The sequence below is a fragment of the Pantherophis guttatus genome, chromosome 7 (genome assembly GCF_059756535.1).
Source record: "Pantherophis guttatus breed Tessera chromosome 7, ASM5975653v1, whole genome shotgun sequence".
NCBI classification, from domain to species: Eukaryota; Metazoa; Chordata; class Lepidosauria; order Squamata; family Colubridae; genus Pantherophis; species Pantherophis guttatus.
The window spans coordinates 3,262,408-3,274,705 of NC_142069.1; the positions used below are offsets into that span (position 1 = coordinate 3,262,408).

General features: G+C 45.2%; 1 protein-coding gene across 1 annotated transcript in view; it reads left to right on the plus strand.

The window, feature by feature from the left end:
- Positions 1 to 6,873, plus strand: part of LOC117658817 (F-box DNA helicase 1) — a 30,976-nt gene extending 24,103 nt beyond the window's left edge. Inside the window, exons 16-20 of the mRNA XM_060687052.2 lie at positions 396 to 590; positions 2,180 to 2,305; positions 3,986 to 4,101; positions 4,572 to 4,703; positions 5,504 to 6,873. Coding sequence (XP_060543035.2) covers positions 396 to 590; positions 2,180 to 2,305; positions 3,986 to 4,101; positions 4,572 to 4,703; positions 5,504 to 5,674 — 740 coding nt within the window. The 3' untranslated portion in view covers positions 5,675 to 6,873. The remainder of the gene's footprint in view (positions 1 to 395; positions 591 to 2,179; positions 2,306 to 3,985; positions 4,102 to 4,571; positions 4,704 to 5,503) is intronic.
- Positions 6,874 to 12,298: the final 5,425 nt, after the last annotated feature.

Below are 12,298 nucleotides of genomic sequence, written 5' to 3' on the forward strand. Positions count from 1 at the left end.
ACTCCACTCCATTCCTATTCCCATTCCCATTCCCATTCCCATTCCCATTCCCATTCCTATTCTTATTCTATCATGAAGCACAAGGAAATTGTTTATAATTTATAAATAACTTTATAATTTCACCTGGGATTAGCACTCTCTCCGAGAGTCGTTGAGGCCACTTGGAGGTTGGAAGGAGGTCAGAGATCAACCTCCAAGTGGCCTCAACGTCTCCCTAAAAGGATGCAAATGACCAGCTGTCTGCAAGGAATATAAATCTTTCCGTTCCCCACCATCCAGTCAGAGCTGAAGAAGCTTCTCGGATGAGAAGCGAAACGTCTTCAAAAGAAAAAAAAAAACAGAAAGTCCAGCTGCCTCTTTTTCAAAAGACAAATTCTCTTGTTTGATCTTCCTAGTGAAACTCGAGGTAAAGGATTTCTTCATCAAGAGGTGGGTTGAGAAGGGTTTGGCCAGCATCAAAGACTATGCGGAAAAATCAGAAGACAAACAACTGGAAATAAAAATTGGAATTGTGGAGAAATACCGGGAACGTATTCCGGAGCTGGTAAACAGGATACGCCAGTGCCATGTTTGGCATCCAGAAGATGCAGGTAAATAGCATGCGCGAACAACCAGATCCACATATATAGAATTCAAACTAGCTACTTTATTATTGTCTGCCTATAACCGTGAGGGCGAACCTGTGGCACGGGGGCCACAGGTGGCACGCGGAGACATATTGGTGGACAAATGAGTGTTGCCCTAGCTCAGCTCCAGCGCACATGTGCGCACACCAGCCAACTGGTCTGAAGTGGCTGATGAGGAGGAGGAGGAACAGCTGAGTCCAGTGCTTGACACACAGATGCACAGAAGGCAGAGGAGAGGAGAGCAGTGGAAATCTATGGGCCGGTCCTCGGGACGGAAGAGCCACCACTGCTAGTGAAGCCCCACTGTAGCTCTGGGGATACAAGGCAGGGGGCGGAGATGAATAGAGGGGGCAGACAATTATTCATCTCCCGGATGGACGGACTTGTTAGCTTGCGGTGAGAGAATTTGTTTTTGCCGGAGCTACTGGCGCTCCTAATAAAGGAATCATTGCTTCAAGTACAGAGGATTTGTCGTGTTTGGGGAGCCGGGTCAAAATACCCACACTCCCTTCTATCACTGATGATGTCACCTAGTTGGGTTGTGAAAGGTCTGCAAGAGCTCAGAGAGCAGAAGGGCCACTGAATCTCTGTCCAGGTCGCTTTAGAGTAAAGTGGGAATGGAATGGACCCATTCTTACTCTGAGCACCTGTGGAGCTTCAGGCTGGAGAAGGCTTCCAGGCCCCCCTTTCTTTGAGATCTCTGCTGCTCGTGAAAAGCTTTAGAAATGAGCTGTTACGGGTCTCACGGCTTCTCCTCTCTCTGTATTTTATTTTATTTTATTTTATTTTATTTTATTTTATTTTATTTTATTTTATTTTATTTTATTTTATTATTTTATTTTATTTTATTTTATTTTATTTTATTTTATTTTATTTTATTTTATTTTATTTTATTTTATTTTATTAAATAATTTTATTAAATAATTTTTATTCGACATTTACATCTTTAACATTCTTGTTACATTTTTACAGCTTTCCGAAACCGGCATCTTTGATAATGTCTATTTTATCTTTTAACCAACTATATACACATACATTTATATATTACTTACTAATTTCTATATTCACTACAATTTATACCTATCTATTACACAATAACTATTTCGCTCCTCTCTAATATCTTCTCTTACATTTATACATTAATTTTGGATTCTTTCTCCAACCAGCTATATCATCTATTCCATGTCTCGTAATAGATTGTTTCCTCTCGGTCTTTTAGTTCCATTGTTAATTTATCTGCTTCTGCTCATTCTAGCACCTTTTTTATGATCATCGTATTTGCTGGAGCAAATCTGTGTTTCCAATTTTGTGCAAATGAAATTCTGGCGGCCATAATTATGTGAAGTATAAGATAATAAATTTCTTTCCTAATCTTCTCTTTTATAATTCCTAATAGAAATAGTTCGGGTTTCATAGCAATTTTTCCCACTGTCATTTCCTCTAACCATTTTTGGATTTTTAACCAATATGCCTTTGCTTTGGGACATGTCCACCACATTTGGAAATATGTTCCATGTTGATGATTGCATTTCCAACAATTTGGTGTATTTTAGATTACATCCTAGGGACTGTGCACAAGGCCAAAGGGCTGGAATTTGACACCGTCCAAATATCTGGTGACTTTGTCAGCATCCCGTTTACATGGCCCTATCTTGGAAGGTTTCCTCGGAACCCACCTGGTGAGTATAATTTCCTTCCTTCCTTCCTTCCTTCCTTCCTTCCTTCCTTCCATCTCTATCATGTTCCTTCCTTCCTCCCCCTCCCTCCCTCCCTCCTTTCCTTCCTCCCCTCTTCTATATCATGTTCCTTCTTTCCTTCCTCATCTCCTTTTATCTTCTACCTTCTTTCCTCCCTCCGTTCCCCTCTTCCTTCCTTCCCTTTCTCTTTCCTTCCTCTCCCTCCCTCCCACCCTCCATCTTTCTCTCCCCTTTCTTTCCCCTTCTTCTTTTTTTTTAAAAGTAATTTTTATTGTAGTTTTTCTTTTCCATAACTCTAGTACATTGTCAAACAGACAGTGTCATTTTTATTTATTTATTATTTATTTATTGGTTTGATTTATATGCCGCCCTTCTCCGAGACTCAGGGCGGCTTACAATGCGTTAAGCAATAGCCTTCGTATTTTTGTATATACCTGCTTAGTAGGGCTTTCGGGGCCCCCCAAGCGGTGTTCTTTTTTATACAAAGTCAGCTTATTGCCCCCACAATCTGGGTCCTCATTTTACCTACCTCGGAAGGATGGAAGGCTGAGTCAACCTTGAGCCTGGTGAGATTTGAACTTGCAGTAATTGCAGGCAGCTGGTGCTACTTAACACCGCTTTAGTCTGCTGCGCCACCAAGGCTCTTTTGTGTACTTTGGATTAACAATTCATGTAATATATACATTATATACATATTTATACATTTAATGTCAAATCCTCAACTTCCTTGTGTATATTACCTCTCTTTATTTCTACTGTCTATACCATTTTCCCCAAACCTCATAGTATTCCGAATCATCTTTTTCTTTTAATTTTAGGGTAATAAGTATCTTCATTTCGGCACATTCATATATTTTCTGGATGATCAGTCTCTCTGGTGGTAAATTGCATTCCTTCCAATATTGCGCGAACGCAATTCTTGCCGCTGTTAATATATGTAGGATTAGATATCTTATTTTTTTTAATCAAATTTAGTTTTTGATATTCCCAGGAGAAATGTTTCCGGATTTAGCTCAATTTGATAATTTATTAGGTCTTGCAGCCAACGTCGTATCTTTGTCCAGTACTTTTTCGCTTCAGGACATAGTCACCAGACATGAAAGAAAGTACCTTGGTACTGGTTACATCTCCAGCAGTTTGGGCTTAGGTTTGGGTACATTTTAGCCAGCCTTGCTGGGGCTAAGTCCCAACCTTTCCCCTTCTTCTTACCTTCTTCCCTCCCTTTCTTTTTTCTTCTTCCCCTTCCTTCCTTCCCGTGTTCCTTCCCTTCCTCTCTCCCTTTCCTCTCTTCCCTCCCTTCTCCTTCTTTCCTTCCTTTGTTCATTTCACCCTCCCTCCCTCCATTTTCTTTTCCCCTTTATTTCCCCTTCCTTCCTTCCTTCCTTCCTTCCTTCCTTCCTTCCTTCCTTCCTTCCTTCCTTCCTTCCTTCCTTCCTTCCTTCCTTCCTTCCATTCTCCTTCCCTCCCTTCCTTTCTCTCCTTTTTAGGGAAGCCCTGATAGCAATGTCTAATTGTTGATTAACAATGGAACACCTCCCTTTCTTGGTGGCTGGGATGGAGCACCACTTGGTGCTGAAGAATTCAGATGTGTGTTTGGAGCAGATCCATTCAAAGAATTCCCATTCAACTCTATTTTTTCCCTCCTTCCCTTTTTTTCTTAAGCTCTCCCAGAAGCCATTCCGGAAGATGAGTGGAATTTGCTGTACGTCGCTGTCACTCGAGCCAAGAAGCGTCTCGTCATGTCCAGATTTCTTGCCGATATCCTAAAAGTCACCAAGGTGAGTTAAAGCCATTCACAATGCAGGCAGTCCTTGACTTATGACCATTTCATTCAGTGACCGTTCAAAGTTACAACGGCACTGAAAAACATGACTTACGACCTGTTTTCACACTTACAACTATTCCGGCAACCCCATGCTCACGCGATCAAAATTCAGACTTTTGGCGACTGACTCATATTTATGACCGGGGTCACGTGATCCCCTTCTGGCAAGCCAAGTCAACAGGCAAGCCAGATTCACTTAACAACCGTGTTCCTAACATAACGACTGCAGCGATTCACTTAACAACCGTGGCAAGGAAGGTGATAAAACGGGGGCAAAACTCAATTAACCAATGTCTCGCTTAGCGACAGAAATTTTGGGCTCAATTGTGGTCGTAAGTCGAGGACTACCTGTATTCCAGCGCTCAGAAAGGAGCCTCTCGGTTTCCAAGCTGGCTAAACACTTCTGGTTTTTTTTCCCCCAAGGAATACTACGTACGCTTTGAATTAACCGAGGAAGTGTGCAAGAAGATGTCACTCTGGTGTTCGGAGCACGGCTGCTGCAATTCCATCCCGGCGGATTCTCTGCTAATCCCCGAAAGGATGAATTTTGTTTACGTACGTATCTTGGCTTAGTAAGCAACTGACTCAGGAATATAATCGAGTAAGGCCACAGCTGGAATGCTGCATCCAGTTTTGGTCACCCCGTTACAAAAAAAAAGATGTGGAGACTTTGGAAAAAGGGCAGAGAAGAGCAACTATGAAATGATGAAAGGCCTGGAGACCAAAATATAGGAAGAACGGTTGCAGGATTTGGGTTTGGCCAGTCTAGAGAAAAGAAGGACTAGGGGAGACACGATAGCAGCATTCCGGTATTTAAGGGGCTGCCCCAAAGAAGGGGCTTCTTTCTCGCCTTCTTATCTTCCTTTCGTTTGTGGTTGTTCTGGGAGAAAAACGTTGGATGAAACTTATGGAGAGGAACAGTTTCTTCAACCAATGGACCTTGTGCTCTTCCTCCTCCTCCTCCTCCTCCTCCTCTTTGCAAAACCCCACTCCCTTCTAGCACTGATGATGTTTCCTAGTTGGGTCATGAAACATCTGCAAGAAATCCACCAAGCTCATAGACCATCAAAGACCCCGCAGTTCTCCTCCTCTCCCCTTCCTTCCTTCCTTCCTTTTTTTCCTCTTTGTCTCGGCAACGCCCCTCCCTTCTAGCACTCATGACGTTATCTAGTTGGGTCATGAAACATCTGCAAGAAATCCATCAAGGACCCCACAGTTTAACCTTCAGCAACAAATATTCTTAGCTACTCCAGGAATAGGACGATGCTATTTAGAGCCATGTTCCACGAATGCTGGTGGTCTTGCTAACCTCACTTTTTTTTCTCTCTCTTCTCTCAACTTCTTCTTTCTGGCAGACGGACGGCACCAGAATCCCCGAGGGATTACTTTGTCCTTCTTGCGCAGTGTGGAGACTTGGACCCATTGCACAGCTCACAGGATCGCCCACGATGGAGCAGGACACAACCAGCCCCCCAGAAAACATTGAAGTTCCCTCTATGGTCCACATCCTCCTCGAAGCCTTTTGAGTTCCTCAAAAAAGAAAAGGAAAAAGAAAAGAAAAGAAATTGCACTGGGCGTTTTTCAAGAAAAAGAAAGCAAGGCAAAAAATGGTAAAAAAGGACTCGATAAAGAGTTCACCACCCTGACAGAATGCCAGATTTCTGTTGCCGAGTGAGACAGATGTTAAGTAATTTTGACCCCTTTTTACGACCCTTCTTTCTCCTGAGTTGTAAAGTGAATCACCGCCGTTGTTCAGTAAAATGAAATCTGGCTTCCTCATGGGCTTTGCTTGTCAGAACATCACCAAAGAGGGTCACATGACTGTGGGACGCTTATGACTGTCATAAATATGAGTCAGCTGCCAAGCATCTGAATTCTGATCACGTCACCGTTGAGATGCCGCAACGGTGCGGTGTGAAAAACAATCATTATCACTTTTTTGTCAGTGCCGTTGTAACTTGGAACAGTCACTAAATCTTCCTCTTTGAACGACCCCGTAATCCCTTGAGGAATGGAGTCGGGGCAACTGAATGGAGCTGAGTGTTTACTGGTCGGATGCCCTTCCTGTCGCCAATGCAGAGTTTTGTTCGGCAGATATATTCTCATTGTGCCCAGGGAGAAATATCTGCCTCTACGCAGGATTGAACTCACAGCCTCCTGATTGTGAGGCGAGAGCTCCACCTCCGGGCCACCGCACCACTTTGAACAGTCACTAAATGAACCGTTTTAAGTCAAGGACTGCCTGTAGATTTAACTGATCAGACCTTGAATTCTGGTGGGATTTTAGGCTCACTTATCACCCACTGGCTTTCCATGCTGTGTCTTGAAAGAACAATAGAAAGGATATAAAGTTTTATTTCTGGTTCTCTTCGTGGTCTTCCATTGTGAGAGAGGCTGTTTCAATGCTGGTGCTCTTAAAAGTCCAAAAAAATCTGAGTTTTTTTATATCTTGCAAAGTTTTTATAGATTTAAGCCATTCTAGCAGCCTTGCACTAACGCCAGGGCCCCGGGCTGCATTTTTTATACAGTGAAGTTGTTTTTTTTAAAAAAAACTTTTTGCAAAAAGGAAAGGGTAATTTTTCCCAAATTGTTGTGCCTAGAAAGGAAACCCTCCGTCTCTTTCCAATGTCTCTTTCGCCCTTTCTCGTTCGTTCTTCAGGAACAAAGTGATGTTTGCAGTCATTTTGTCTTTAGTGTGTTTGTAATAAAAATTGTTTTGGCTGGACGTGTACTGGGCTTGCTTTAGAATATTACTAGCTGAATAGCTGTGCTCCGCTACGAAACTATGTGATCGGGCTTGATAAATTGACACAGTTTGAAAATTAATGAGTAGTTACGATTGGCCTCTTCTCTCCCCTTCTCTCTCTCAAGCTTTCTAGCCCCCCCTCAGGCTTTCTAGGCCCTTCGCCTCCCTCAGGCTTTCTAGCCCCTCTCAGGCTTTCTAGGCCCTTCTGTCCCTCAGGCTTTCTAGCCCCTTCGCCTCCCTCAGGCTTTCTAGCCCCTCTCAGGCTTTCTAGCCCCCCTCAGGCTTTCTAGGCCCTTCTGTCCCTCAGGCTTTCTACCCCCTTCGCCTCCCTCAGGCTTTCTAGCCCCTCTCAGGCTTTCTAGCCCCCCTCAGGCTTTCTAGGCCCTTCTCTCCCTCAGGCTTTCTAGCCCCCCTCAAGCTTTCTAGGCCCTTCTGTCCCTTAGGCTTTCTAGGCCCTTCGCTCCCGCAGGCTTTCTAGCCCCCCTCAGGCTTTCTAGGCCCTTCTGTCCCTCAGGCTTTCTACCCCCTTCTCTCCCTCAAGCTTTCTAGGCCCTTCTGTACCTCAGGCTTCCTAGCCCCTTCGCTCCCTCAGGTTTTCTAGGCCCTTCTTTCCCTCAGGCTTTCTAGGTCTTTCTGTCCCTCAGGCTTTCTAGCCCCCCTCAGGCTTTCTAGGCCTTTCGCCTCCCTCAGGCTTTCTAGCCCCTCTCAGGCTTTCTAGGCCCTTCTGTCCCTCAGGCTTTCTACCCCCTTCGCCTCCCTCAGGCTTTCTAGCCCCTCTCAGGCTTTCTAGCCCCCCTCAGGCTTTCTAGGCCCTTCTGTCCCTCAGGCTTTCTACCCCCTTCGCCTCCCTCAGGCTTTCTAGCCCCTCTCAGGCTTTCTAGCCCCCCTCAGGCTTTCTAGGCCCTTCTCTCCCTCAGGCTTTCTAGCCCCCCTCAAGCTTTCTAGGCCCTTCTGTCCCTTAGGCTTTCTAGGCCCTTCGCTCCCGCAGGCTTTCTAGCCCCCCTCAGGCTTTCTACGCCCTTCTGTCCCTCAGGCTTTCTACCCCCTTCTCTCCCTCAAGCTTTCTAGGCCCTTCTGTACCTCAGGCTTCCTAGCCCCTTCGCTCCCTCAGGTTTTCTAGGCCCTTCTTTCCCTCAGGCTTTCTAGGTCTTTCTGTCCCTCAGGCTTTCTAGCCCCCCTCAGGCTTTCTAGGCCCTTCTGTCCCTCAGGCTTTCTAGCCCCCCTCAGGCTTTCTAGGCCCTTCTGTCCCTCAGGCTTTCTAGCCCCCCTCAGGCTTTCTAGGCCCTTCTGTCCCTCAGGCTTTCTAGCCCCCCTCAGGCTTTCTAGGCCCTTCTGTCCCTCAGGCTTTCGAGCCCCCCTCAGGCTTTCTAGGCCCTTCTGTCCCTCAGGCTTTCTACCCCCCTTCTCTCCCTCAAGCTTTCTAGGCCCTTCTGTCCCTCAGGCTTCCTAGCCCCTTCGCTCCCTCAGGTTTTCTAGGCCCTTCTTTCCCTCAGGCTTTCTAGGTCTTTCTGTCCCTCAGGCTTTCTAGCCCCCCTCAGGCTTTCTAGGCCCTTCTGTCCCTCAGGCTTTCTAGCCCCCCTCAGGCTTTCTAGGCCCTTCTGTCCCTCAGGCTTTCTAGCCCCCCTCAGGCTTTCTAGGCCCTTCTGTCCCTCAGGCTTTCGAGCCCCCCTCAGGCTTTCTAGGCCCTTCTGTCCCTCAGGCTTTCTACCCCCTTCGCCTCCCTCAGGCTTTCTAGCCCCTCTCAGGCTTTCTAGCCCCCCTCAGGCTTTCTAGGCCCTTCTGTCCCTCAGGCTTTCTACCCCCTTCGCCTCCCTCAGGCTTTCTAGCCCCTCTCAGGCTTTCTAGCCCCCCTCAGGCTTTCTAGGCCCTTCTCTCCCTCAGGCTTTCTAGCCCCCCTCAAGCTTTCTAGGCCCTTCTGTCCCTTAGGCTTTCTAGGCCCTTCGCTCCCGCAGGCTTTCTAGCCCCCCTCAGGCTTTCTAGGCCCTTCTGTCCCTCAGGCTTTCTACCCCCTTCTCTCCCTCAAGCTTTCTAGGCCCTTCTGTACCTCAGGCTTCCTAGCCCCTTCGCTCCCTCAGGTTTTCTAGGCCCTTCTTTCCCTCAGGCTTTCTAGGTCTTTCTGTCCCTCAGGCTTTCTAGCCCTCTCAGGCTTTCTAGGCCCTTCTGTCCCTCAGGCTTTCTAGCCCCCCTCAGGCTTTCTAGGCCCTTCTGTCCCTCAGGCTTTCTAGCCCCCCTCAGGCTTTCTAGGCCCTTCTGTCCCTCAGGCTTTCTAGCCCCCCTCAGGCTTTCTAGGCCCTTCTGTCCCTCAGGCTTTCTAGGCCCTTCTGTCCCTCAGGCTTTCTAGCCCCCCTCAGGCTTTCTAGGCCCTTCTGTCCCTCAGGCTTTCTAGCCCCCCTCAGGCTTTCTAGGCCCTTCTGTCCCTCAGGCTTTCTAGGCCCTTCTCGCCCTCAGTTTTTTTAGGCTCTTCTCTCCCTCAGGCTTTCTAGTAAGGTGACCAATTTTTTTACAATGAGAAAGAGGACAAATAAATTGAAGAAAAAAAATATTGTAAATAAAAGAAACATTTTATTCATTGCAACAATAATACAGAATACACTATAATATGATAAATGCATAATAAAAATATTTGTAACAATAACATTTTATATTGTAATTATACTTACATGCCTATTAATTATTATTTAAATGAGTACTTTTCCATTGAATGAATATGTTTTGTCAGTGTATCATCTTCTAACAATATATTGGAAATATCTGAACAAGGAATATCCTTCATATTGAATTTTACGGCAAGTGCTGCAGCTAGAATATCAACATTTCAATCTCCATTTCTCACTTTTCCAAAAATCATTAGCAATTGGAAAAAAAACCCTTCCAACTGCTGCATTAGTTCCAGGGCAGCACAATATAAATTGAACAAGAATAAATAAATTTTCACATGGAATATGTTCATTTTTGAAATGGCTGAATATTTCCACCCATCTTTTATCGATTTCAACGTGTTTATTTTCCCATCGCATTAATTTTTCAGAATTTAAAAATACACTCAGTCTTCTAATTTCTTCAAAGAGACAACTGCTGTCTATTTTAATGTCTGGCATTTCTTTAGATAAAAACTCAACACAAGAATCAATATCTCTCCAATATACTTGCGATGGAGTCAAAAAACACCATTGAAAACTTATTTCCTGTGATGTTTGTTTCAGACCATTTTTCGATCTATTGAAAACATGTTTGGTAAAAATTCTGCACTTCTTGGATAAACTTTGACAATTTTCTTTTTATAACTAAAGGAAGAAATTTTTCTTCAAATCGAGTTTTATATTGAAGGATAAAGTCATTCAAAATAAGACTTAACTTCTGTAGCTGAAATGTGTTCACCTTCAATCTTTTGAATCGTTTTGTGAAAAAAATAGATGCTTGATTATGTACAAAATACATTAATATCTCAGATATTTCAATATTGAAAAACGATTCCAGGATTTTAGGACATTTGTCTAAACTTAAAAAATATGGGGAGGCTCAAATAATTGTAGAACATGCTCTATAGCAGGTGTTAGAGCAAGCCATCTAACTTTTTAATATCCTAAAAGTTTTTTGTATTGAACATTCTTCAACCAATGGACCTTGTGCTCTTCCTCCTCCTCCTCTTCCTCCCTCTCTGCAAACCCTATTTTCTTCTAGCACGGATGATGTTACCTACTTTGGGTGATGCAACATCTGCAAGAAAACCACCAAGTTCAGAGACCACCAAAGACCCCGCAGTTCTCCTCCCCCTCCTCCTCCTCTTCCTTCCTTTCTTCTTCTCCTCTTTGTCTCGGCAACGCCCCTCCCTTCTAGCACTGATGACGTTACCTAGTTGGGTCATGAAATGTCTGCAAGAACACCACCAAGCTCAGAGACCACCAAAGAAAACACAATTCTCCTCCTCCTCCATTCCGCAAACCCCACTCCCTTCTAGCACTGATGATGTTACCCAGTTGAGTCATGAAACGTCTGCAAGAAAACCACCAAGCTCAGAGAGCAACCAAGGACCCCACATTTCAACCCTGAGCTACAAATATTCTCTTCTGTTACTTTGATTCCTTCAGGAGGACGTCGCTGCTTCCTTACAGATGGTTTTTTTCCTTTGACCTTGCAAGTTTCAAGTTTATTAGATTTCTATACCGCCCTTCTCCCAAAGGACTCAGGGCTGTGAACAGCCATATTAAAACACATAAATGTATAAAATTTAAAACCAATTAAAATTGAATTGCGTGGCAGAAGCGTCATCAGGCGGGCTCTCTGGTGGCACATCCGCCTTCTGCTGCAGCTGGACGTTCTCTGCTTGGACAGCCTCGTAACTGGTATGGAGGTCCTGCTCTGCTTTCTGAAGCTCGACCATCTGGTTCTTCTCGGCCACCTCCAGGGCGTGCCTGACCTCCTCGGCCTGCCTCTCCTGCTCTCGCTCGGCCTGGGCCGCTCTCGCCCGGGACAACTCTTGGCTCAGCTCTTGAACCTCCTCCTGGCTCTGCTGGAAGGCCGTCTTCTGCTCGGCCAGCTCCAGCTCCAGCCTCCTGACCAGGTTTAGGGATTCTTCCTGGGCAGAAGTCAGGGTGCTTCACAGTTTAACCCTCAGCTACAAATATTCTTAGCTACTCAAAGATCAGGACGATGCTATTTAGAGCCATGTTCCATGAATGCTAGTGGTCTTGCTAACCTCTCTCTCTCTCTCTCTCTCTCTCTCCCTCCCTCTCTCTCTCTCTCAACTTCTTTCTGGCAGACGGATGGCAACAAAACCCCCGAGGGGTTAATATGTCCTCTTTGCAAAGTGTGGGAACTTGGGCCCATTGCAGAGTTCACAGAATTGCCCACGATGGAGCAGGACGCAGCCAGTCCCCCAGAGAACATTGAAGTTCCCTCCATGGTTCGCATCCTTCTTGAAGACTTTTGAGTTCTTAAAAGAAGGAAGGAAGGGAGGGAGGGAGGAAGGAAGGAAGGAAGGAAGGAAGGAAGGAAGGAAGGAAGGAAGTATGGATCGCACGTTTGCAGTCATTTTGTCTTTAGTGTGTTTGTAATAAAAATTGTTCCGGTGGGACATGTACTGGGTGTGAAGTTTCCGAAAGATGCCCTAATTAATTCATGAGCCTCCCTCCTGCTCATGGCAACTTGAAAGCTTTGCAAGCTGAGACTGGGCTTGCTTTATAATATTATGAATGAACCTGACCATCAAAAAAGTAAACCAGTAATGGATGGGAGTCACGATGGTATGATGATTTCCTTCTTCATGAAATCTGGATGGATGGACGGATGATAGAGATGATTGATTGATAGATAGATAGGATAGATAGATAGATAGATAGATATAGATGGATGGACGGATGGATGGATGGATATTGATAGATAGAGATGGATGGATGGATGGATG